Below are 27,771 nucleotides of genomic sequence, written 5' to 3' on the forward strand. Positions count from 1 at the left end.
GTATTTCTTTTCCCCAAACAGTATAGCTAAGATCAGTTCTTTGTTTGAATTTTAGCTGTGTCGTTTGGCATTGTCTTTGTCTTTTTATGCTATTAGGCGGCCAATTATGGCCTCTCAAGTTCGCGCGCGCCAGCTTCGCGCGCAAATCTCAGAGGCCATAAGACAACTCGTTAGGAGATGCCGTTATGGTCGTTGTTAACGTTTCATCATCCTTTCTTCAACTGAGATAGAAAGGTAGTGTCCCTTTTCCCGGGGTTGGGAGGGGGTGATCAAGAGGGCATCGCTCAGCGGGCGAGTAGGTTGGTGTTGGTTCTTATCGCGAAATTCGCGAACTTCTGCAATTTTTTTATAACGTAAGCACTTCTGTATTTCCCCAACAAGAAAAACCATCCGTCCGTCAGTCCGTACAGCACGATATCTTTCAACATAGAACCCGCAGCAGCGAGTGAATTCACCTTCATGCTAGCTCTCGCTTCAACGCGACCGAAGCGGCGAGAACACTGCGCTCACGAAGCTTTCAGCTTATGCCGCACTATGCGCTTTTCGCAGATCACTTTCAAGATAGGTGTCCGCGCGTCTGTTTTCAAAGCGAAGTAAACGGTGAGAACACAGCGCGTGAAGTTTTCAGCAGTGGGAACACTCTGTCCACAATGCAGTTCGCTTTCAAGATACGGTTCGCGCGGCCGTGCCACAAGCAGCCGCCGCCGGAGAACGGTTGATAATGGTTCGTCGCGGATGCGGAGGGCTAAAGAGCGATAACGGCTCAAAACGAACGGAACGTCACCAGCGCGCCTGGCCCCGCCACCTGCAGTACTTCGCTTGCGCCGCCGGCCAGAGCAGCTCGTGTCGCCGCAGCGCTGTCGCTTATACTTGTCGGATCAAGTCTCAAAACATTGATAACGACATGGACTGCGTGTAGATGAGGAAGAGTCACAATGCTTACGCACACGTAGACAAATCCGAGAGGAGTTGCTGTGTGATTTTTTTACTGGAAATCTACAGTTAACGGTGGAACCCAGAGTTGACAATGCCTGTAAGAGGGGTGCCAAGCTTTTTTGTGTGTGTGTGTGAGAGTCTTGCCCAGCTCCCAAAGATCTGCTCAAGATAAGACTTGCTGATGGCTGTATGTGTTTTTTTTTATTGTCGCATGCCCTCGAACCGCCACGAATCCTACAGTGTAATGGCATTAGAGCAGTATTCACGTCCAAAGGGAAATGCAGCCGGTAATTGGGCTGCCTAAGGTTTGCAGCCCGGCGGCAGTTGCCCTCCCGTCCCCCGTTACCGTTGACAAGTTAGGGGGAGGGGTCTAGAGCAATCTTACACCCCCCTCCCCACAGTGGCGTAACCAGAAAACTTTTTCGTGTAAGGGGGGGGGGGGGGAGTCCCAATGGACCGTGGAGCGGGAAGAAGCGGGGCCATTTCCATAGCAGCAGAAATTTTACTGTTTGTGAGCGTTACAAGCGCCCGGCGTGCCCCACTTTGCTACGCCGCTACTAGACAACCCCCCCCCCCCCCGCTCCCGCAATCGACGCAAATCGAGCTATCAGAACGTCCATGACACGCATGCATAACATAACATGAATGACATGCCGCGAGGATGGATGTCATGGATGTCATCACATCATCATCATCAGCAGCAGCTTATTTTGACGTCCATCGCAGGACGGAAGCTTCTCCAGCGATCTCCAATACCCCTGTCTTGTGCTAACTGGTTCCACGTGTCTTCAAGTTTCCCAATTCCATCACGTCCACATTATTCTCTGCCGTCCTCGACTGTGCTTCCCTTCCCTTAGCACCCATTCTGCAGCTCCAGTAGACCAGCAGTTCTCTCCCTTGCGCATTGAAATGTCTGCCCAGCACGGCTTCTTCCTCTTAATGTCAACCAGAATATCAGCTATCCCCGTTCGCTTTCTAATCCACATCGCTGTCTTCCAGTCTATTATCATCATGCCTAATAATTTTCATTCCATCGCTCGTTGCACGGTCCTCAACGTCTTCCCAAGCTTCTTTGGTAACTTCCAAGTTTCGGCCCCATACGTTAGTAACGGTAGAAAGCAATGGTTAGCACTAAGCTCCCTGGTCATGATTTAGTAATGCCTGCCGTAAGCTCTCCAGCTAATGCTTTATTTTTGTTAATTTCCTTGATCAGAGGCCCCTGCGAGTAATTAACCTCAATAAACGTATTTCTGCGCAGGTTCTAGAGGCTGACTGCCGACCATGACATTCGTTCTCTCGCCAGGCTGCGGAACACTACTTTTCTCTTCTGCATACTAACTCTCAATCCGACTTACACTTTCTTCGACAAGTTCCTCAAACGTTTGTTGCAAATAGTCTGCAGCGTTGCTGAGTATGCCAATGTCATCTACAAACCGTAAGTTAGGGAGCTATTTACCGTTAGCCCTCACTCCTAACCATTCCCAGTCTAACTGGTTGCACACCTTTAAGTATTCAGTGATAGCATTGTAAATATTTTGCCATTGATCATATGAAGCCTTTTGCAATATCTGGCTATGCAAAGTCTGCGCGTTAGTGTCATCCGTTCGATATCAACATTCATGGGAAACTTCATTTTTGACCACTGTTCGGAGCCAGTGCGCTGCTGCCTAGGTGCCCCGATCTAATCATTCCAGCTATCTGATTCAAGCGCAGGTAGCGCGCGTTTCATGTATAGCCAATATAACGCCTTAACTGGCAATGTTCATTTATCATATACTGTAAGCTTGTTCACTTACTCCCTTATAATTAGGGTGTAAATTAGAAAGACTGGGGTGTTCCAAGGGTGGTTTCTTGTTGAACACCCTTCTTCGTTAAAAAAGGGTGTTTCAAGGGTGTTTACAAGGGTGAAAAGATGAATACACCCGCATTACACCCATAAGGGTGTGAAAATTTTAAGAGTGTACGGGTTCCTCGAAAGAAAAGCCACGCAGTTGAAGAAAAATTCGTCCTGGTCCGGGAATCGAACCCGAGTCCACCGCCTATCCGGGACAGCCGGAAGCTTTATTAATTACTTCCCTGCACCTTGCGGGTTTCCGCAGAACTATATTACGTCAAACTGTTGAATTATAGCAGAGAAGTCGGCGGGCCATGTTCCCAATACCATAATAAATCATTCGAACTGCATTCTTTTCTTTGTATTGACAGATATGATTCTGTTGTTTTAAAAAAAAAATGTGTTTTGGAACGCTTCCTACCGGCAATTTCTTATGCAATGGGCCATGTATAATCTGCCTTTGTTACGAGTATTCTACCTGCTTACTACAATGTGGTAGGTGCCTCAGTGTAAGATTAATGTTGCGTACAAAATAAATGGGGGTCCACCGTACTTCTAACTCACATTGTAGTACTTTGCAAAGCCTTGGTGCGGGCATTTGTTCAAAGAGTCATCCGTTATTGCCAGGCATAACGGCTTCTTAGCGTGATATATTCGAGAAGCGTGCCTCATAAGCATCGAACAAAAAAATATTGTCTGGGGCATGCTTTTTTACTTCCTAAGCAAAAAGAGATTCTCCTCTTGAAATAATAGATGTTAAACGGTTAGTTCATTCATCTGGTTCATTCACTATTTTATATATTTCTAGAGTACCTTCCTATGTGTTCATATGCATTAGTTGTGTCTGTACATTTAACTACATTTCAGTACGCACTCGCCGTTGCTTCGTGTTTCGTCTGACTTTAATTCGTGCTGCAGTTTTCATCACTTAGAAGCGCATACTGACAGCCCTTGCTGATGCAGGTGCACATTCAGCAGCGTACTGTGGTGCTTGGTTGCACGTGATGGAAGCGGTCCAAGCAAATTGCTCGCGTTCGAAAGGCGCGGCTTGTAACGTCCCTGGATGTGTCGCTAGTTTTACCTTTCGCCGTTCCTTCCCTTTCTTCGGAAGCCGTCAGTCAACATCCCGACGAACAACGTCCACGTCACAGAGCCGCTCAGAGTGAATATGGGGGCGTTTGCACTCTTTAATGTGAACCCCACGGTGGATATCTTCATGTGCACGATAGCAAAACTGCTCAACACTCTCTCCCCGCTGCCACAGACCAGACAGTTTGCAGGCTGAGGCACGCTGCGAGCACCTCAGCCACCTGTCTCGAAGTATGCCTCTGTTTAACCGTACGTTGCCTAAATTAAACTGCTAGAGAATCTATACGTGTACGGGAGAGCCACAAAAATTAATGTCTTTATAGATATATATGTTCTGTTTCGCTAGATTAGGAGTAGACATTCCGTAGTATTCTTTTTTTAATTGAGGTGAATACGGTTTCTTTGTTATGAGCAATCACTCAATCTATGACATGCCCTACGTTCTTCACATCCAGCGACCTCGTGGTTACTGCGGAATTGAAAATTGGGTGCACGAGAGGATACTGTAAACGAATTCCAATATGTCTGCATTCATTCGCCTAGCTTTAAGTGGTAGCTTTTTGCTGAACTTTCCGAATATAGCTTTTAAAGTCGGTAGAGAATAGATTATGAAAATTCATGAGATTTAATAATTTTATTCCATCGCAACGCACAAAGGTTTTTTTTTTCGTTTTCTTTTTCTTCTTCTTCGCCACTAACTTTAAGCGCGCGACCATCCTTTCTCTAAGGCAAGGTGCAGTGGTGGAGCGGTGCGAGGAGAAAGGCCTTAAGGGGATTTACTCTTCATTTATTTCCCAGGCGTTGTAATTCACCTCGACAGCGCCAGCTCATATATCGTCGTCAATGTGCAGTGATCTGAGCGTGGCGAAGTGCTCGCTCCAATAGGTCGAACAGGTAATGGGTAAGATCATTAAGAGAACCGACAGTGGGCGTCTTGGCGTAACTTCATATTGAGTAATACAGCCCGAGCAGAGACGGGACAACAAGATGCGGCGAGATAAACTAATAACAAGAAGCATACAAACGAAACGATATTCTAAATAATTTGCACTCTGAATCATCGCTGTATAGTCAGAGCTACCAAAATACACTTACTATAGGCGTGAGCTGCTAACGAACAAAAAAAAAAAAGATGACGCCTCGAAGTTGATCGGTGACCATCTTTTTGCTCTCTTGCCAATTCTTAAGCGGAGGTGTTGCTTAACTGCCAAACGGTGCATACGTAATCATAGCTCATTTTCCGCCCCCAAATGCACGTACGCGCAGACACACACCTTTTTTTTCCTGTCCGGAAGATAGCAGCGGTCGCAAATACCACACAATTAATCGCATGTTCAATCAGGTGTCGTATGGGCGCATACAAGCACTATGTGGTGCTCGTCCTAGTGCTACCGATTCCTTCTCAACTAAAAGCGCATTAGAAGTCGCGCCAGCTGTTTAGTTTTAACGCTGATGCATATGTATAGAGCGTGCGCAGCTGCTTTTGAATAGGCGTGCATGTGCAAGGCAGCCGTTATTCTTTGGTTCACTTTTCAGACGCACACACAGTCGACCGCCCGCGATTGTGGCGTCATAACAGCACTCCCTTTGTCCTCACACACTCAGCCGTACTCGGCACCTTCTTAAACGCATGCCGATGCTCGCAATGGGTGAGAACACAGCGGTTAATTGACACTGCGATAAGGTTTTGCCAGACGTATCACCGATGAGCCCGGTCTTACGATGAGGTTCGGGGAGCGGGCTTAATTCTGAGGTTCAGAGACGCCCGCGACAGCAGCAAGAAAGGAATGACAACAATGGCAGCCCACAAACATATATTCAAACATAAAAGTTTCAAATACACGGACACAAGACACGAAGGCAGGCTACTCCAAGCGTCTCTACAAAGTGTTCGGACCGCCTAAAAAATTATGGGGTTTTACGTGCCAAAACCACTTTCTGATTATGAGGCACGCCGTAGTGGAGGACTCCGGAAATTTCGACCACCTGGGGTTCTTTAACGTGTACCTAAATCTAAGTACACGGGCGTTTTCGCATTTCGCCCCCATCGAAATGTGGCCGCCGTGGCCGGGATTCGATCCCGCGACCTCGTGCTCAGCAGCCTAACACCATAGCCACTGAGCAGCCGCGGCGGGTGTTCGGGTGTTGTACAGCGCACTCGCAGTTTATTTGGTGTCCCACGAAGCTGGCGTGGTGCGTCGCTCGATGAACTGCACGAGCGGAGATGGCAGGCGAGCTCTCGCAGGCTCTTGTTCCTCGGCAGGCTGACAGTGCGAAAGACGGAAGACAAGTCCTTAAGAGGCCTCGTCGTCCGTTGGCGCTCGACCGGGTCCCCATGGATGGGGTCTCTCCGACAGCTGTTGGCCTCCCGAACGTTGACGTTCGACTCAAGCCAACGCGCCTTCCTTGCTCCGCTTCTCAGCTCCGCCTGTCTTCTCGACGTGGACTCTTCTCCGTCTGTAGGCTGCTTCAGCCACGTGTTATTTTCCGATTCGCGGAGCGCTCTGGTTGTTGTTGTTGTTGTAGCCTGTGATGCGTGTGGCTCCTACCCACGATGGGGAATTGGCCAAGAAATGGGTGGACTTTGTGGCACTTGCTTATTCGTGGGTGCTTGTCTTCTTTATTTTTCTTCACTGCACGAGCGCACGCGCAGCGAGGCGTAGTCCTGTAGTGAGTGGTGCACGCGGCCCGGTGCACGTGTTTGCACATTTTCAACGTGCTTCGTCGTAGTTTTCTATGCGTCGCTAGGCACTGTACCACACCCGGGGTACATTTCGTTGTCGTTTGGGATTATATCACCTCCGTTCTTCAACGCTTAGAGACTTGATTAGAGACTTCAAGGTCGACTGCAGCCCCGCCACGCGACCGAAACGATCATTTCACTTTAGCAACTCTCCTAGGTAATTATACTAAGGCTAAATGAGGCTCCTCAGCGATATGCGTGCTTAAAGTTTGTAACAAAATTTCCCAGACTCTGCTGGGGAGGCACTTCACCGGAGACGCGCTTCGCGAGCGTGGTGACCTTTTTCGGGAAATATGAAATAAAACCACGTGACTCTGCTCATGCGCTATCGCCACGCAGCATGTACGTCGCCACAAGAAATTGGATCGGTCATTTCTCAACCCCCTCTCCAAAGCGACGACAAGCACTTGGCCCTAAAGTGAATAATAACTATTTTGCACAATTCATCTTTGTTAATTAACTAATTAAGCGGAATGTGAAAAGAATGCTCGAAGCAGTGCCACATGACTGCGAACCATATGCCGTTGGTTTCATTCAGCTGCGGTCAACCAGTTCTTTTTTTTTTTTAATCCTTGGCGCAAGTTATGTAAAACACCCTGTATACTAGCGTATACTAGCGTCCGAGGCGACGGTGGAAGGAGGGACGGGAACACAGCATTGTGCTATTCCGGAAGTTGCATTGAGCAAACTGCTATGAAGTTCCGTTTCTTCCCGGATCCGGCGCATTCAGTTGATTTGTGCTGACAGTACTTGTAAATGGCCGGAAAAACTGCAAATGAGCTTTCCAAAGGCACGCTCATGTCAGTGTTCGCGCACTGAATATGTGTTGATGGCTTTGAACCTTAGGATTCCCTGACAACAGCTGGCGCCATCGTACCTGACCTTTACACGCAGTTCATTCTCTGCCTCCTCATCTTGATCATCACTCTACAGAATGTATCGAAACCATTTTCGTGCTTGTTGAAACAGACTTGCTTATGCAAGCGCCTCAGACTGCATAGTGCTGTCCGCGCGCGTGCACATATCTACCGCATTCCTCCCCCCCTCTTCTCTACATTCCGCCTGTTTCTTTCCCCCTGGGTAGGCTAGCCAACCAGACGCTTTTCTGGTTAGCATGCCTACCTTTTCTCCTTCTTTCCTCTCTCGATTTCGCTCTTTCCTTCCATCATCCCTCTTCCAGACTGCAGAGTAGCAGCCTGGAGAAACGTAGCCCAGTTCGATCTCTCCTGTAAATAATTTTGGCCTCAAGCTGTACATATCGTCATTACGATTTAGACATGTAAGTGCTGAGCGAACCCAACGTCTTCGATGGGTAAGAATGTGGAAATATCTCTAATCCTTGGAAGCGTGCTTGTTGAGCCAAACAGCTGTCACTTCATTAGTTTCGTGAGCTACGCGTTAATGATTTAGATAGTGGTGATGGTGGTGTTGCAGGAGGCGAGGTTAGGTTTGCGTGGCGTCCTTCAGCGGCAGGTATTTCTCCTGAGCATCTCTTACACTATTAGTAAGGGTGTTTCGCCGAACGTCCATCAATTCGGTGTTTTAAACGAACGCAATCATCAGGCGTTTAATTCTTTTGTCTATTACTGCGGAGCTTTTAGGGAACACTGCCTGTAGGTCGAGAGGTAACGTCTCCCTTTTCTCTTCGAGCCGGTGGCACAACTAGATAAAGTCTCCAACATGACAGAACTCACCTCATGAGAGACAAAGCGGGCAGCTGGACCGTGCACTCTTAAATAACGATGACTGTGCGCAGATGGATGAAGTTCTAATGCGATACAGGAGGGTATATTCTCATCGCGAGTAAGTACTTTGACCACACTATGTTGATGAGAATGTTGTGCAGCGTCGAATAATGATTGCGGATTTTGTGGTTTGTGTGCGGTAGGTATTTCGGGGCTTTCAACTTTTGAGCCATATAATGGCGCTTTGCGCGCAACACCGCACGTTTCCTTATTGCCTGAAACGCACTGAATTTTCTAATAGAGCCATTAGTTCAAGTTCCAGCCAATGATAACTCTGAAATGATCCCCTGACACGTGCGGTGAAAACATTTCCCATTAGTTCGAAAACCTACATAGGCAATGTCTTGCAATGAACGTCAAAGTGATGAGGGAGACTCCGAACAAGAGTTTAATAAACAAATCCGTTTCCAGGAGCATTGTTGCTGTGCTTCCAAGAACACGAGATTCTTTCGCAATGTTCCGCTTTGATGTCACGAAATTATTCCGGCACAGCGGTTACATATTCCGACCACCTTCGCGTCTCGTCAGTTTCTTTTTTAGCTGCGATAAGTGGAGGTTGGACAGGATCGGTTATTGCAAACTGTCAGCGACTGTCAGCAAAGAAATGCATCAAAATAGCGCGGCAGTATTGAATAAATTCTGCCGCCGGCTCCCCAGTTGAGACGAAAGCAGCACTAGCAAATTACAAAGCACAGGTGTGTGGCAAAATAGGTGAGGTTAATTACTACGTACCGACGGTAAAGCAGATAAGAAGACATTCATTTCTTAACCAAATGTGATTCCTTGCGTGTTGTGGTAAAGAGTACAATTTTCTAGAAAAGTGAGGTTTCTGCAGACATCTTGCATGTTATGAATGTGCTCCGAGAACGGTCACATGGTCAGCGACACCGTACTTTATCAGCGTATCCGCCCTTGCAGCGCAGTGGTCAATCCTTGGTGTTTCTCGTCGTGGACTTGCTAGAAAACTCGGCTTGGCAAATCGAGCGGCCTGAATGTGGAGCAACCGTAATCAGTGGTCCTGAACAGAGAGAGAGAGAGAAAACGAACGCACAAATAAAGACAGGAACGTCAACGAGATGCGCGTCCGGTTTGCTACCCTACTCAAGAAAGGAAATCAGGAGTGGAAACACAGAAGGGACAGGGAGCATGAAGGCCCTGATGAAGGAACGAACCAAGTTTTCCTCGCGTTTTCCTATAGTGTTTTTTTTGTTTGCTTGTTTTTCCTCGCTTTCTTTTTAAGACTCGGAAAAGCAGACGAAGTTCTGCCAGAGAGGAACACGAGCACAAATCTGTCCTGTCCGCTATACTTCATGTGCTCCCTGGCACTGCGAAGCCGCAACTGAATCAGCGCCACCTACCCCAAGCCTTCGGGTTCAGAGCATTTGCTTCGGGGCAAAGGCAAGAACGGCACCCTGCCTTGGGCACCCCAACCGGGTGTCCCGCAACCGTGACTCAATTTACTCTACGAGCTAATCTGCTTTCCAGCTTCCGATTACGGTGCGGTAGCAAGGCCGCCTTCCCTCCCCGTCCCAACGTGCGCATGCCCGCGTAGTCGCGCAAACAAGGCGAAACCGCGAGATCTGCAGAAGAACCTCGCGTATAGCTAGGCCAGCGTACTGGGCCAGCAGATGAGGGTGGGAGAAAAGTTCGAGATTTGTCTCGTCGCCTGGGGCACCTTTTGAGGTTTCTGCGTGCTTCTTTTCTCAGTGCTTGACCTCGCGGCATACGTGGCTTACCTCGATATTCCAGAAAGTACCTCCTCTCAAGACTCCACCTCGACTTAAGAAAATAGATGGCAAGGCCGCGCCTCGACAGAGGTGGTCAGTGCCGTTTAAAGGACACTCTACGGCGATTCTTGAGAAGCGTAGCGTCGAGAGGCGCTGGAGTGCTGAACTCACTGAAGTGGAAGAGAACCTTCGAGTCGAGTATGGTTTGAGAATACCGGGTTAACTCTGGACCAAGGCACTCGAAAAACTGCGCATGCGGTGATGGTGGCGGAGCCAAGCAGTCAGTAAAACCGAAGCCAAGCGATCAGGAGAGGCGACAGGCCTGCGCTTTGTAATAAACGGCTTTTCTTTGTCGCCCTCGCCTGTTGCATCAGCTTATGCTTATGATGATTTCACAATTAACACAGAAAGTAGCGCGTCCGTTGGTGTTATCATCTGGTACTCTTGGGTAAATACCTCTAGTTGTCGGCTGCTTAAAACTTTTTGGAGTCTGTACTGTAATCTTCGCTCAGCCAAGCAGTCACGCAGTGTGAAACATTGTTGACAACGTGCTCAGTATGGCGGACAAGTATGGAGCAGCGATATATGTCGTCTGCTACCAGGGACTTGCACGGCGCGCGCGCCAGGAATACACTGTCAGCACTTCCTAGTAGCGAATGCAAGAGCACTGTGAACTGATTCTTAAGGCCGCATTTACTATAGGTTTATATCAATTTTCCTTCTTTGTTCGCCCTTCGTCATTGGCTCGGACATGACTTGCACGCCGCCGCGCTGCCGTCATCGCTGCGATCTGCTTCACGGCTCGCCGCGTGATAGACGGAATGGGACATGAAATCGAGCATTACGATGTACGGGCCCTGCACTCTCTGCGCGATGTTAAATCGAAGAGCGTAGTGTTGACGGCGGGCGCCGTACCGTGAAATTGAGGGCGACAGTGCGGCACTACCGAGCTAGAGCAAAAAGGGGCAGCCAAATAAGTGATCTCCACAACCTTCCCGCCCTGGCTCCGCAGTTTTATCAGCCGAACAAAGGAAGCAACGGAGCTTCCTGGCTTGAGCCCTTCTGACTGCTGAATGGCGATCTGCGAGCTATGGACGCTGGCGATAGCACGGGGAATTTGATCTCGCCATGCAAATATCTCCTCGGCACTGGCTTTGACAGCGGGCGTCACAAGAAAGCTGACCCAGCCTTTCTACCGGCCCAAACAGTAATTGTGAGAGCAACTTCGTCGATAGTGTTGGTAACAGATATCTAGGCGATTACGATTAATGCCTCGCTTCCAATAGACCTGCAGGCCGGTGGCGATGAGCCGCAGAGCGCAATTCCTTCCTCTCCGTGGAATGGCCACTGATGCGCTTGTACCGAAGTCTCCTCCAGTTAGTAGCGTAACTTGCAAAAGGTCTGCTTCGAAGGCCGAAAGGGGTGGTGCAAATAATCTTCCGTCATCTCTTCGGACGCGCATCGCACTTCCAGCTGTCGGTCCACAACGAAGGAGTAACGCCAAGCAGACGACAAAGGCGAGTAACCACAGTAATAACAATTAAGCCACCGACGTAACCAACGCACGGACGCACGCACGCGCGCGCGACGCCCGCGTGTCTCCGGGGTCGCACGGCCGCGGCCGCGGTCGCAGCCCGACAGTCATGCCACGGCAACTGAACCTAAAGGTGAACTAAAAAAAATTGAATTAAATTATGGGGTTTTAAGTGCCAAAACCACTTTCTGATTATGAGGCACGCCGTAGTGGAGGACTCCGGAAATTTCGACCACCTGGGGTTCTTTAACGTGCACCTAAATCTAAGTACACGGGTGTTTTCGCATTTCGCCCCCATCCAAATGCGGTCGCCTTGGCCGGGATTCGATCCCGCGACCTCGTGCTCAGCAGCCTAACACCATAGCCACAGAGCAACCACGGCGGGTAGGGGAACTACCCCTTCACCGGTTCCGCACTTAGCCGACAAGAGGTTGGCTTTGAAGGCGATTGACAGATGCGTGCCGTATTCGTAATTTGCGGTGCCACCCAACGGTCTCTGACAGCCGGTGACGCAAGCATAATTCTGACCAATCCCATCAGGTGAAGTGAGCGGATATAAGCCGCTATAATGGTATCTTCGACTGGTCGCCTGTACGCCCCGAAGCAGAGTCCGGTAGATCGGGCGTTTCCCGAGCTCAAAGGTAGAGGACAAGCGCGCAAGCCGAACGTGCGACTCGCTCTCGGAGGAGGAAACTGCCGATGCGAAACCACGTGACTACTGCCAACGTCCGATGATTCGCCTATCCAAAGCTCCCGGCGCTGCCAAAAACCGGCGGACGTGCCGGCGGGACGAGCGTTCGTCGAGACGCCAGCATGCAGTGGCCTAGGTTGCCAAGGTTACGGTGGGCCGTCGCCAACAGCAGTGACGAGGCGCTGCGATGACGTTTCAATCTCGATGACTTCTCCGACGACAGGGCTCGGAGCGCCTCAGAGCGCTCCAAGATGGAGGAGAGCAATCGAGAAGAACCAGCCGAAGGCAGGGCGCGCACCCTCTTTCAACCAGCCGAAGCCAACGCTGCTCGCGAGAGCGCTCCAGAGCGTTCAGAAACGACCAGCCGAAGATAGCATTCGATTCAGCCCCTCAATAGCAACAGGCGCGTGCTTGTTTCAGTGCTTGCTTAAAACTGATAAGTGAGCTTGCTTATCACATCGGCGATCCTCGGCAGCATTCGAGCGCATACGGCATGCACAGTGTACATACACACATATGACTTCATACCGTTACTAGATGGAACTACGTGTGGCGCTGGTGTCTATATACGGGAGCTGGAAGCAGCACAGTTCAGCCAGGAAAGGAACGATGGGTAGTACATGAATTTGACTATACTTCATCCTTATGGCTTTAAATGGCTTCGTGGCTTCGCGAAGGGATCATTCTTAATAAATTACATTGTTACGAATATTTGAGTAAACATTATTAAAATTGTCCGATGGCAAGATTTCAACACAGGGCCTGTAACAAAGAAACACGATATTCAAACCGTTACGCCACGGACGCATGGACGCATGGACAAGCGCAACCACTGCAATTAGCGGCGATTATGCGTGCTTGCCGAGTCTCATTGCCGTCTGCATTAAAAGGTATAAGTTATTACGGAATTTAGGCCAATTTCATCCCTGACAGAAAGTAATAAAAGGAGCCACAGGAATGTTCTTAAACCCCAAGCATGAAGATCAGACACACTTGTGTTCTACCCATCAATCGCAAGTTGACTCAATGATCGCAGCGCCAGAGTTCCCTTTAGTAATTTGGGGAAACTCTATGCACGTATGCATATAATATGCAGAACGAGGCGAACGCTTACCGCAATATCAACGCTCGTTCGAGAGCATCGTAAACGCGTAATGTTTCGTGCAAAGTATGATTCCTTCTCTCGCTAGGCTATGGGATCTGGGGCCGCTTTCTGCATGGAAAGCTTCTCCGTTCAGTGCCCATGGAGGAGTGCTTGCGACTATATAAACTTGAGGCAACATTCATCTGCGGTTGGGCGCACAAATGCTTTGGTTAACCCACTTGCCTTTCCATAGTTATAAATCTCTCTCTCACTTTCTGCAAGTTTCCTTGTAAGTAAATACAAAGCAAGGCCTATATATAGGTTCGATAGACAGCACAACCAAAGCCAATGAATACAGACCGGAACACGGAACAGTGGCAGCTAAAATAACATATTTGACGACGCTTCAACAAAACGCGAAGCCGCGCTATGCCTCTGGAAACGTTGGCCGCGCACCAATTCGAGTGTTTATGGAAGTTCTTCCGTCGATAATACATAAAGGCAGGCGAAAGGTTTCACATATTTTGTAGTGCACCATGGAAACATCACGCATGCGTTTTCGCTAAATTCCGTATTTTCTGACAACGTCTACGGCGAGATTTGTGTCGGAGGGGCTGGAAGCTTCCTCTTCTTGCATGATCGGTTACCCCGCGCGTTGACGATATTCTTTAGTTGCCTCGCTGCCGGGTCGTGCTGCTCGCTCCCGAACGACGAATTCCTTTAGTTCAGTCTCTTCGCGCAAAACCTCATTCTTCATCTTCCGGCTGACGATCCTTCTCCGAGACACGCCGCCATTCTTTCTTGTCAAGGCGGTGGTGCTGAACAATGAAAACCCTGCACAATTGGGTACGCGTACTGCACAGTTTTTTAAAGTTATTGCATACAACTGTCTATGTAATTCTTGCGCCCCGTGTTCCGCGAACCTTTCCGTTCTCAGACTATATTTATGGTAAACAATGACGCTGCGCGGTCTAGTGCATGCATACTGTGTTGGGGCATTGATTTATGCGTCTTGCTCTGCGGTCTCGCATGGACACCGCAGAGCAATCTTTTCTCTGCATATAAATTGCGTACGTTGAGGTAAGGGGACGTTTGGAACTACGTATGAACCCCAGTTCCGCATTTGAAAAAAAAAGTATGCGCGTCCTTGCGTATACAGCTCCTAAATATGAATAGTTGCGCACATCGTGTCTCTGGCTCTCAGACAGCTAGTGTGAAGGAGAGAGAGCAAGGGAATGACAAAATGCTAAGCAGGAACCGTGGCATTTCGTAAGCAGCGCAGAGTAAACAAGGCCTAAGGTGGGAAGCGATGCAAATTGGTTGCGTAGCTTGCAACAGTGCGCGCAACTTGCGTCGGCGTTTTGATTTTTCTGTTCAGTTAATTTTTTTGCTTACCTACTCGTATACTGTATGTCAGGGATGCATCCAACACTCTGCGTGTGGTTGGTGTGTGTACCACACCAAGTTGCCCACAACTGGGCAACACAACTGGCGAAGAAATATATGGTACGACACCTCATGATGTATACGCTCTTCACGCGACTCCCGCTATCTCATGGTTGGTGCACGGTTCCATTGAAATCGTGCGTAGCTGGGCGCGTAGCACCTTAGTTTCATACTGTGGCCTCCTTCGCCTTTTATCTCCGACCGTTGTCCCACGTACGTTTGTAACCGCCACGCCTTTAATGGAACTGCATCGCTCTAGAAGATTTTGTCAACGGTAACGGTGACGCATGCGTAAAGACGCGGGAGTAGTTTAAGCGGGGTAGCACCGTGCCTTTTTTTTGTACTTTGAAGGACGTCTAACGGGCTGTGCTGGAATCCCTGCTAGCGCAGTATGCATTGTTACGTCCGACCTTCTGGGGCTGGTAATCTTCGGGGAAGCAACCATCAATCTCTGCCCGGCCCTCTGCGATGACTCGCTTTGTGAAAACAAGAATGCGCCTCGTCAACAACCCGTTCGCGCCGGCATGTCTGCTGCAGCGACTTGCTTTGTAAGGACGACTATGCGCCGCGTCCCCAAGCGGGCGGCACCGGGATGTGTACGCGCAGTCGGCGGACCAAGTATTGCTAGTGGATTCGCCGTCACCGTCACTGTTTGTTTGGAGCGGAAGAACTCCTGGAAGGAGGTGTTTTGCGGCGCCGTCTCACGGGTCTTAGAAGTAGTAAGTCAATGGGCAGACGCGGCAGCCAGGGGCGTAGCCAGGGGGGGGGCTTATGGGGCTTCAGCCCCCCCCGAAATTTTTTCGTGCTGTCCATGCACCGCCGACCAAAGCCACCTCCGGTGCCGGAAATCACTCTGGATTTTGTCTAGAATGTCTTTTTGACGCTCGAAAAGACATTTAACCGCGAAGATTGCAAACTCGGGCTGGATTTCGTGGCAACGCCCATACACCGGGAGTCACATAACGACAAGCAGTCCCATCCGAGCACAAAGTTTCAAGGGCGCTTTGATGGTGAGTGGGCTCGCCGCGGCATCTCACTGAGGCCACGGAATCTATGGAGCGCATGGATATCAATTGCGAAACTTTATGGGTATAACTCTCATACGCTCTTGATGTGAAAGGTGCATTGACATTTCCAAAGTTGTGCTTTAGATTTTCATAACTGCGAGTCGGCCTAGTCGGCCTAGATTTTCAATTGCGGAAATTTGTGGGTTCAATGTTGTTATAAACATTTGACGCCAAAGGTCTATTGATTTTTCTTAAGTCTTACATCGGAACATACAACGAGACAAGCCAAATCAACACACTAGCAGATAAGTTGACACAGCAGGCAGCGAGGTCCAATGAGACGAAGCGTTGGGGTGGTTCATTTGTGCCGTCATGTCACATAAAAAAATATCAACATTTTTTTTAACCTACGCCAGAACATCCATGTCAAGACACTAAAGCCAGCCAAAGTAACTACGTTCTTATTTATTTTTTCTACCTTGACTGTTATTCGCGAGGACACATTGAGCCTGTTCAATTTTTTTTTGTTCTCGCTACCCTACCCGCGGGCTGCCAGAGCCAGCCAGAGCGGATACGTTTTTCTCGTATGGCCCCGACCACCGTGCGGTGCACTTCGGTGCGCGTTCGGTTTGCTCTGGCCGAGTGGATTTTCACCGGACAGAGTGTTGGACGCTTTCTGGCTAGCAGACGAGAAAAAAAAACAATGGTCGCTCGCCTCCATCACTGTGGGGACTCGAAGGATTGCACCGCATTCCTTGAGAGGAACCTTTCCGGAAAGTCTTGTTTCGTTGCTGTAGGATACTGAGCAGTATGCGTATGGTTCTCAGTGGACCAAGCGTCTCATGTTTTCTTCGGTATTCCTTCCGTAGCCCCATTAAGTGCCCGAAGTAGGCATTAGATTCTGGCCAACATACTTTCCTATGCTTTTTTTTTTCATTTCGGTGCCTCCGCCGCACAGGAAAAAAATACATTGTTGCGGCGCAGCGAATTGTCGCATGGTGAAAGTTCGATTTTGATACTTCTTTTGCGGAAAGTAATGGGCGACGGGACGCTTCAGTTGCTGGATGGATGGATGGATGGATGCGAAACTTTAATAAGGTCCTGAGGCACGCGACTCAGCGCGCTGCGGGCCGCTCCCACGTTGGGACAGTCAGGCCTTGCCCGACCGCCGCATCGTGGGCCCTCTGGACAGCCCATAGTTGCACCCCGGCATCAGGGCTCTTGATAGCGGAGAACCACTTGTCTTCATTGATTTCTTCTGTGCCTCGTAACGAGGGGCAACGCCAGAGCATATGATCTAGGCTAGCGATGTCATTGCAATGCCTGCAAGAACTAGTGGCATAGGTGTCGGGATAAATTTTGTGGAATAAAGCCGGGCTGGGATATGAGCCTGTTTGCAGTAATCTGAAGGTCAATGCCTGCGCTCTATTTAACTTCTTGTGTGGAAGGGGAAACTCTCTCCTGCCGAGATAAAAGTGCTGCGCAATTTCGTTATATGTGGTCGGTTGATCTCTATTCTCCACCGCTGCGGGCCGGCGTTGGAGTTCTCCATGGTCGCGGAAAGTGAGACCTCGCGCCTTGGAGTGGGCCAGCTCGTTGAGGTTTGTGGGGCCTCCCGTGATGGATCCCATGTGAGCGGGAAACCACGTGAGAGTGTGGGTGGTGATGCTTTTGCCGTCGAGGATGCGACAGGCTTCCTTACACACGGCGCCGACGCTGAAGGCGCGGATGGCTGCCCTGGAGTCGCTGAAGATATTGGCATGTCCGTCATCCAGGAGGGCCAAGGCAATGGCCACTTGCTCCGCCGCACGCGACGACGTGCTTCGTACCGAAGCCGCGTTAACGGTCGAGCCCCTGTGGTTGATTGACACCACCGTGAAATTGTCGCTGTTGCCATACTGGGCCGCGTCAACGAAGCAGCTGCCTCCAGGGAGTTCTGTTGCGCGGCGTAGGAGCGCCACCGCTCTGGCCTTCCTTCTTTCTACGTTGCGCTGGGGATGCATATTGCGCGGGGCGGGCGATATGATGATGTTATCTTTCTGCTCTTTCGGTAGGCCTTGGTAGGCGTCTTCGACAGTGGCCGGAGGGACGCCCATCTCAGTTAGGAGTCGTCTGCCCGCCCTGGTGCCGGAGAGCCTGAGAATCTGTGCCCTTTCTTGTGCTTCTGCAATCTCTTCCAGGGTATTATGAATACCCAACTGCAGGAGTCGGTCGGTGCGTGTGTAGTTTGGTAGTCCGAGCGCGCTTTTGATCCCCCTCCTTATCATGGCATTTAGTTTGTCTCGCTCGGCCCTCTTCCAGACGTGCATGGCCGCTACGTACGTAAAATGGCACAACAAGAAAGCGTGGACTAGCCTTAACAGATTCTCTTCGCTCAGGCCTCTCCTTCTGTTAGCTACCCGCCTGATGAGACCGATGACGCTATCCGTCTTCTTTGCTAATTTGTGAATGGTGATGCTATTTGTGCCTGTCCCTTCGAGTGTCATTCCCAAGATTCGAATGGACGCGACTTTGGGAATGGGATCTCCGCAACTGGTGTAGAGATTAATGTCAATTTCATTGGGGGGTTTCCAGTTCTCTGGCTTGCGGCCCTTTCTACTTGGGCTGTAGAGAAGGAGCTCCGATTTCTTTGGGGAGCACCGGAGTCCCGTGTTGGTTAAAAAGCGCTCTGTAGTGTCGACAGCTTCCTGGAGAGCGGCTTCGACTTGTCCGTCACTGCCACCCGCGCACCAGACAGTGATGTCATCCGCGTAGATCGTGTGACCGATGCCCTGGACCTTGCCTAGACACCTTGAGAGCTCAACCATTGCGATGTTGAAGAGGAGTGGTGATATGACTGATCCCTGGGGGGTGCCTCTTCTACTCAGCTCCATTTTCTCCGATTCCAAATCTCCAGCCTTGAGGATGGCGCATCGTTTGCTCAAGAAAGACCTGACGAAGGCATGGAAGGACGAGCCCAGGTCGAGCTTGGAGATGGCGTCGAGGACGAACTCGTGACGGATGTTATCAAAGGCCTTCTCCAGGTCCAAACCAAGGATGGCTCTCGTGTCCCGAGTGCAGCGTTCCAGGATTTGGATCTTGATGAGCTTCATGGCGTCCTGAGTGGAGAGGCCTGGCCTGAATCCTATCATGTTGTGAGGGAAAAGGTCGTTGGTCTCGATATACTCGGCAATTCTGTTATGGATGGCGTGCTCGGCCACCTTCCCTACACATGACGTCAGTGAGATTGGGCGGAGGTTGTCCAGGCTCGGCGGTTTACCGGGCTTTGGGATTAGTATGACCTTCGCCAACTTCCATTCTTCAGGTACAATTCCCTGCTCCCAAATCCGATTTATCTCATCTGTAAGAAACTCGATCGATGCGTCCTCTAGGTTTCTGAGAGCCTTGTTGTTAATGTGATCCGGGCCGGGTGCTGACCTACCATTGAGGTCGTGTAGGGCGCGGCGGATTTCACTGATTTTGAAAGGCTCGTCCAGCGCGGAGTTCGGCTTCCCTTTGTATACCGGGTATGCCGCCTCATCGGCCACAGTTTTGAGCGGCAGGTACTTCTTAGCCAACATTTCCAGCATGTCCTTTTCCGAAGACGACTTCTTGGCTTCGTGGAGCGCCTTAGCGAGGACACTTCTCTGGTTTGACTTGGTGCCGGAGTCGTCGAGCAAGTGTTTGAGAAGATTCCACTTCCCTCCCGTGCGCATCTGCCCGTCGATTGAATTGCAAATTTCGTCCCATTGCTGCCTAGACAGGGCTTGGCAGTGCTCGTTGATCTGCTTGTTGATCTCGGCTATCTTTTTTCTGAGCTTGCGATTCAAGCGTTGGCTTTTCCACCTCTCGAGAAGTGATTGCTTAGCCTCGAGAAGGTGTGCTAGCCTGCTATCCATTTTGTCTGTCTGTAGATCCGTCTCTATGGTTTTGGTGGTGGAGCAGACATCTTGCAGAATTAGTGCGCACCACTGGACGAGACTCTCTGGCTTTTCTCCACGGGCGGCGCGGGCCTTGCGAACCTCACGGAATTTGTCCCAGTCAGGCACCGAGAACGCCTTCTTTCTTTTCTGCTCCACTTGTAAGCTGGTGACCGTGATGTAGTGATCACTACCGAGGTCTATGAGCAGATTCGACCACATGGCTGAGCCAGCGTTTTTAACAAAGGCGAGATCCGGGACAGAGTCCCTGGTCGAGGAGGTGCCCCGTCTGGTGGGAAAGGCTGGGTCCGTCAATAGAGAGAGTCCCGCATCTCCCGCCTCCTGCCACAGGCTTCTGCCCTTGACCGTGTCGTGCGTGTAGTTCCACGCGTGAAAGGGGGCGTTGAAATCGCCGGCCACAACCAGGGGAGAGTTTCCGGCGAGTTTCGTTGCCCTAGTGATGATGGTTTTGAAACGTTGTCTGTGATCGCTCGGGCTGCTATATACGTTAAGTATAAAAATGCTAGAGGTATTGGATTGGCTTGGGATGACTTCTACTAGGGAGGTCTCCGTCTTGCTAGGCCGGACCCCTAGATCGTGTGCGACGAAAGTGAACTTGTTGCTGACTAATGTGCAGATTCCTCTGCCATCCCCACGGAGAGTAAGAGCTTTGTATCCCTGGAGTGAAACCTGATCAGTCATCGTTTCTTGCAATAATATAACATGCGGCTTTTCTTTGTGAGTGCGAACAAACTGCTGCAGGGTGCATCTTTTATGGCGGAATCCCCTGCAGTTCCACTGCCAAATCCTAAATTGGGTGTGTGGCGCCATCCTTGCTGTATAGAGCGCCTTCCGGCGTTGCTACTAGGGTCTCGAGGGAGGTGGTTCTATTAATCGGTCCGGGAATGTGCAGTGGTGGCGGCGTAGGTACCAACGCGCCATCCGTGAAGTAAACTGGACGTACGTGGGTTGACGTCATGATGTCCATTTGCTGCACCTTGGACTCTATCTCTGGCATTCTGTTTTCTAAGCATTGAATTTTGACATTTTGTGCGTCTAACTTCTGATCCACGACCAAGAGTCGCTGATCCACTGCAGATAGTCGTTCGGTAATCTTCTTGATCTCGTAGCAGATTGAATTCAACATTTCTCTGACTTCGGACTTGGCTTTAGCCGGTACATTTTCGGGCATGCTGGGAACGGCCTTTCTTTTGGCTGGGTTGCCCGAGTGGCTCGCATCCACAACCATGGGAACGTCTGCGGTTTGGGGAGAGGGGCTCCCCGAAGGGGATGAACTAGGGACTGGAACGGCGTGAGGTCCCCGAGGGGTTTGGGGAGAGGGGGTCGCCGAAGGGATTCCTGAAGGGGTTGAACTAGGGACTGGGACGTGGCGAGGTTCATTAGCCTTTCTGAGCTCTGCTATTTCGGCTCGCATTGACTCGATTATGCTGCGCATCTCGGCATTTTCTTTTCTAAGCTGAGCTATTTCCGACGAACCATGCTCTGGCGCCGCACCCCCAGTTACCTTTACGGCAGTTCTTCCTCCACTCCGCACCCTGTCTGCCCAAGTGGCGCCTTGTTTCCCAGCACCGGCTGGCTCCTCGAACCGGACCCTGTTCTGTGGGCCCCGGGAGTGGCTTCCCGATCTGGAGCGGCCGCGGGACCTGGACCTGGAACGGCTCCTGGACCTGGACCGGGAACAGCTGGACCTCGAGCGGCTTCTCGAGCGGGAGCGCCTGCTCGATGTTCTAGCTGGTTCGCTGTCGGCGCTTGTCTGCGCTGGTGACGGGTCTCGCTTCCTGGATTCCGCATTTCTTTCCCTTCTCCTCCGCCGAACGATGTACGGGAGTTGGAACCTTTGCTTGCAAATCTTGTCCGCTGTGGCGTGCGGGCCCCCGCAGAGGCTGCAAGTAGGCGAGCAGGTGTGGTTGTCGTCGGGGTTGTTGGCCCCACATTTCCTGCATAGCTTGTCCTCCGGCGCTGGGCAGACGTCGGCTCTGTGGCCTAGTCTACCACAGGCATAGCAGCAGTCGTGCTGCCTGAGGTACAAGGAACACTTGACTAGCGCCGAGCCGTAGAATACGAAGTTGGGGACCTTGTAGCCGTCGAAAACGATGACTACCGTTTCGCTATTCTTGATTCGCTTGGCTCCCAGGGCTAACGGATTTCTCTCGTTGAGAATGCTTCTGTCCAGGTCGGCCTGGCTCTCCGACACATCAATTTGACGTATGACACCCTTACACGTAGCGTGCGGTGCGGCTTCGTAAGTGCTGAGTTCGTACTGCTTGATGCCCAGGGTGATGCAATTCATTTTTAGATAAGCATCTGCGTTATCGCGAGACGCGGTGCTGAGGACGATAATATTTTGTGTTGCGTTGGGGCAGACGATGTCATGGCTAGCTTGCTCGGACGTGAGTCCTGCCGCGGCGGCGACGGCCCGACCAAGCCGAGCGGAGCCCGTTTTCTGAACATCCAGACCACCCCTGGGGCGGGCGATAATCTTCCAGTGTTCCTTCGGGAGCTGAGGCATTCGCGACGACTTGATGATCTTGTGCTTTAGGCTAATGGGCTTTCTGCTGCCATTGAGACGCTCGCGGTGCCCCTGGCTGCTTGCCGCTTCACGGGTGCTGTCGCGACGAGAGACGCGCAGGGCGTTTTTCTTGACAGCGGCGGAGCGCCAGCCGTGCTCTTCACCAAATTCTTCCGGCGGAAGATCGTCTCCATCCGTTGCAACAACCATTCTCTCTGCCATGACGAGGCGGGGCTAACCCTGCCCGGCGAGCGCTGGTTAGGCCTTGCCGTCAGACTGAGGGGAGCGCGGTGTCACGGAAGAGAAGCAGCTCGAAAAACCAACGAAAAGGCCACCCACCGTAGAAAAGTTGGTATCTGTGGGTTCCTCTTTTCCTTATGCATCCGTCGGTGCAGAAATCATAGAGATTGAGATGAATTTCTCAACGAAAATATCGAAGAAAGCAGCAGCCGGTGTGGGCACGACCGTACTACTCGGCGTCTTCTTCTTCCTCCGCTTCAGTTGCTGGATACGTTTATTATATTATATATAAACAGTTACTATAAACATTATAAACAGTTACTTCTTCTTACATACATAGACTCCAATGAGTCTATGTATGTAAGAAGAAGTAACTGTTTATAATGCGTCAAACAAGGCAAATAAACATGTTGCACAATCATAGATTCACAGAATCCTAGATTCCGCCCCCATTCCATCCACTCCCCCCGATGTATTGCGCGCGACGGAAGGCGGCGCGCTTGCTCCCCGCTTTTCTCCTTTGCGCACACAAGACTGAGCCACCATCGTCGGCTCACCCATTCCACCTCCCCTCCTACGCTTTCACTCGCACATACAGCGTGCAGCGCGTGGTCACGATGTTATCACCCTTGGACTTTATACGAAACATGAGAGCGATGGCAGGAATGCACCTGGAGTGTCCATATAATTGCTTTCGCAATAATATAATAAACGTATCCAGCTTCAGTTGCTGGATACGTTTATTATATTATTGCGAAAGCAATTATATGGACACTCCAGGTGCATTCCTGCCATCGCTCTCATGTTTCGTATAAAGTCCAAGGGTGATAACATCGTGACCACGCGCTGCACGCTGTATGTGCGAGTGAAAGCGTAGGAGGGGAGGTGGAATGGGTGAGCCGACGATGGTGGCTCAGTCTTGTGTGCGCAAAGGAGAAAAGCGGGGAGCAAGCGCGCCGCCTTCCGTCGCGCGCAATACATCGGGGGGAGTGGATGGAATGGGGGCGGAATCTAGGATTCTGTGAATCTATGATTGTGCAACATGTTTATTTGCCTTGTTTGACGCATTATAAACAGTTACTTCTTCTTACATACATAGACTCATTGGAGACTTATACGTGTACTTAAATATCTTGTTGCGAGGTTTTGAGTATACATGCAGTGAACTTTGTTTCCAGTGACACTTTTTCGTCCTTTATCAAGCAGTATTTTCGCACTTGCATATCCCATTGTATCTTTGCATTTCTAATGTACGAGGGCGAGTCAAATGGAAGTGAGCCTACCCTAACCGCGCAATAATGGTTCGGTTCATTATCTGCGAGGCATGTGCGTAGGAGAACGGCATGTCTCATTTACAAAAGTGACACGCAGGTGTGAAGATAAATGTTCTTTAATGCTCTCATACACTGGGTTGAATATGGTTGCGTCACATAATGGACACTTCAAAAGTTGAACAGCTCGGTGTCGCGAAGTTTTTGACAGCTGAAGGTGTTTCCAAAACAGAAATTAATCACCATATGACTGCCGTGTATGTTGAACACTGCATTTCATTGACCACTGTGAAGCGTTGGAGCAAACGGTTCAAGGGACGTTGCAAAGACATTCCAAGACTGGGCCAAAGCCATTGTTGGTTTTGGCCCAGTACCCCGTTGTTGGCTCATTCATTTGACTTGCCCTCATATATCTTGCAGAACTCCTGCTTTTTATACGTGCTCCCTGTCGCGACTATAACTTCGGTGCAATTACTCACGATACACGACAAGGGACAGCTACTCCTGCGTAATACATTGGAACAAACGACAGTGTCATTGAGATTTTTCACTGGCCATTGCATATGTACAAGCATGTAAGCACGGTTCTTAAATGACAAAGTTTCATTAGCATATTTGTCCTCAACTTGTTCAGTTCATTGCCTTTTAATTTTTCATATCAGCGGCATGCACTGCTTTCCTGGTCTCGAACTGATATAGTTCTAAAGTTCGTGTGATATTTTCTTTACTTAATAAATAGACAAAAAACATGGAAGCATTGACGTCAGTTATGTTGGGCACAATTTTTGGCACATACAAGTATAATATTTTATTGAAGAAATACATATTTTACTTGTATTTACAGTGCGTAGCTTTCAAGAATTCGTTTGCAGCATCTTTGGCAATGACAATGCAGTTATTATTCATGTATTTGATCCCTCGATAAATTGTTTAAGAGGAAGCTTTAGCTCGGGCCGAATCCGACGCGGCCTATTCAAATACTTGTAAAACGCAGAAACGCTTTTCTGAGATAATCCTGCTAATCGCTTTTATTGAAATTGGTTGCATTTGAGAGAGAAAGTTAAATCCTAGTGTCTGTTGGAAACAGAACTTCGATTTAGGGCCTGAATTTTGTGTAAAATATTTTGGAAAATTCGAAAGTTTGAAAAAATAGAAGCACGACGTTTACAAACCAGCTATGCATGAAGAACAGATATCGTGGTTCTGTAAACGGCATTTATTATAACAGTCAAAGGGGACAGGTTTGCTGTGTCAATTTGTATCTTACGTGAATTGGTTACGTTGTGTGCAAGGGTTCTGCAAAAGCCGTATTTCCACAATACTAAATTTTTTTGAGATTCATGTGTAACATATCTATTTTGTCCGCTGTAGATGTACTATTAGATGCAGTTCACAGAATTGTGATATCATTTTTCATTGTTGTGTCACGGAGTTTTAAACTTGATAGTTTCGTTTTCTGAAAATTTTCAGTTTTGGCCCATTTTTAATAAATGATTGACCACCTAAATGAAAAATTCGAAGCCAGTAGTCACTAGAATTAAACTCTTTCTTTTAAATGCAATAAACCTCCTCAAATTTGGTGAAGTGGTTGCAGGGAAAAACGAATTCCCCTTCTACATGTCCTTAAATAGGAGCACCCGAGCTAAAGCTTCCTCTTAAGGGGGAGGCTGAGCTGCAACGTGCAGCTACATTATATATATATATATATATATATATATATATATATATATATATATATATATATATATATATATATTGGGCCAGTGGCGTAGCCCCCCCCGAACAAAATTTCTGGCTACGCCACTGGCGGCAGCCACTGTCTGCGGGGTCAACTCTGGGAACAAGAGGCGCCTGCTCAGGTCAAGACTTGTTTCTGCTAAAACCCTCTCACCTCGGTGTGGTCAGTGAAACCTGTGCGAAAGTGAGTGTGTAAACCCTCCCCCTCAAAGGCGGGTCGGCTACGATGACTTTGGACGCTCCGAATCGGTCGACGGTTGACGGTTTCCCTCTGCTAGGGATCTAGGGAGGACAGAGTGTTTATAAGCAGCCATGGTGCGGCTGCTGAGTGTGCATTGTCTTTCAGTCATGCTAGACTGATGAACTGTAACGTTCTCATGTAGATACTGTAAATAAATCCCATATTCCTCGTTTTAGATGAGAACAAGTCCTTCAACAACGTGCTCAGCGTGGATGAATTGGGCGATGGCATGGCCAGCTACCATCTATTTCATGCCCGACCTCAACCATTCCAGCATGTAACGAAGTTATGCACGTACTGTGCATGCTGTCTGACAGTGTATTGAAAGCCACGCGCGCTTGGTTCACGCTAATGTTGATAAGATGCTGTGTGTTTGAATCCATCAATGTACGATTGGGCTCTTCAAGCACCGTACAGGGACGGCTAGAACGAGAAATCCCACTTTTCCGTCCTCCCTGGTATATAGGCGAAACGCGTGTATTCTTGTATTATCTTCACGTCATTTCCATTATGTGGTTGACTCTTTTTTATTTTGCATTTTATGGGGTAGAACCTCGAACACTGTAGGCATACTGATGCGCGCCATTTTTTGTATATGGAATTCGACAGCAGAAGATACGCTCAGCACACCATCTCCTTCTACTTCATAGCTCCAGGGCGTTCTATGCTTCGCGCTGCCTCATCTTGCAGCTCCATATGCCACAACAATTAGGCTGAAACACCTGTGGGAGATAACACGAGCTATAACTATAGGAGATATCGAATTTACTTCAACGAATTATGCATTTAAAAATAAATTATAAGGTTTTACGTGCCAAACAAAGATATGATTATGAGGCACTCCGTAGTGGAGGACTGTGGAAATTTGGAACACCTGGGGTTCTTTAACGTGCACCTAAATCTAAGTACGCGGGTGTTTTCGCATTTCGACCCCATTGATAAGTAGCCGCCATGGCCGGGATTCCATGCCGCGACCTCGTGCGTAGTAGCCCAACACCACAACCACTAAGAAACCATGGCGGCTGGTATTCATTTAAGTTATGAGGGCTAACATAGGAGCGGAAGCAGAGTATCGATGCAGTGTATACAACGAATGCAGCGGGGATATTTATTTATTTATTTATTTATTCATTTATTTATAACCGAGGTAATAAAATAATGCATTTTTGCTAAACAAGAAAATGCTACCAACTCTCAAAGCTATAGGTAATTTATCTGTGTTTCCTTCATTGTCGTGATCGTAAGGCTAACTGATCTCTAGTTTTTCTTGTGCTCGTGCCGTCACCCGCTTAAATAGGCCATTTTTTTTACCGTCACTGCATCTGCCATCGCTTTTATTTCTACCTTCCGTTTCTTTTGCAGTACTGCACCATGGCTTATAAAACGTTATTTGCTTTCCTAAACTGTATGCTAGCTTTGGTGGTATACGTTTGCGAAGTGAATGGCATAGGTCTCCCTTCTGGCTTAAAGGGAAGCTGAAGAGTCTGTCGAATTCAATAAGACGCTCATATACGGATGCGGGAACCTTATAAACCATGTAGGTAAAATTTTGGTCTTTTTTTCAATTAGGAGCGACGTAATCGTCGGTTAAAATTGCGCTGTAGCTCCGCCCCCCGTCGAATGCCACGCGCTGCTGCTGACGGTGACGATGCGAGCGGAGACCGGAAACCGCGGTGTTGTGACGCCAATACTAGTGTTCCGTTCCTTCGCAGCCTCCGCTTTCCGTGCCTGACCGTGCTTGTTTCTGCGTGCGTGCCATCGTAATCTGCTTCGATCGACCCTGCATTCCTTTGTTGGTGCGTCTGCATGTATGTAGAGTGGTAGTCAACGTGCGCAGCATCAGCTGAAGTGGTGGGCCGATCATGCCGGCTTTCTGTGCAGCCTACGGTTGCACGAACACCAGCGGCCGCGACGATGTTGTCTTCCATTACTTCCCACAAGACAAGAAGCTTTTAACGAAGTGGGAGGCTGCTGTGAAGCAAAAGAATTTCAAGCCCTCAAGAACAACAGTGCTGTG

General features: G+C 49.4%; 2 protein-coding genes and 1 long non-coding RNA gene across 4 annotated transcripts in view; 1 reads left to right on the forward strand and 2 right to left on the reverse strand.

The window, feature by feature from the left end:
* The window catches only part of LOC135920952 (uncharacterized), a 552,461-nt gene that overhangs the window by 467,259 nt on the left and 57,431 nt on the right, over nt 1–27,771 (reverse strand). The window lies entirely within an intron of this gene.
* Nucleotides 1–27,771, forward strand: part of wake (wide awake) — a 505,847-nt gene that overhangs the window by 67,190 nt on the left and 410,886 nt on the right. The gene's annotated exons all lie outside the window — the stretch shown is intronic.
* On the reverse strand, nt 9,215–22,738 carry LOC139048819 (uncharacterized). The gene is made up of 2 exons (XM_070523603.1): nt 21,261–22,738; nt 9,215–9,365 (listed from the first exon to the last, which is right to left on the reverse strand). Exons 1-2 carry the CDS (start codon nt 22,485–22,487, stop codon nt 9,357–9,359), a joined length of 1,236 nt encoding a protein of 411 aa, XP_070379704.1. The 5' UTR covers nt 22,488–22,738; the 3' UTR covers nt 9,215–9,356.

Source organism: Dermacentor albipictus, chromosome 8 (assembly GCF_038994185.2).
Source record: "Dermacentor albipictus isolate Rhodes 1998 colony chromosome 8, USDA_Dalb.pri_finalv2, whole genome shotgun sequence".
Lineage (NCBI taxonomy): Eukaryota > Metazoa > Arthropoda > Arachnida > Ixodida > Ixodidae > Dermacentor > Dermacentor albipictus.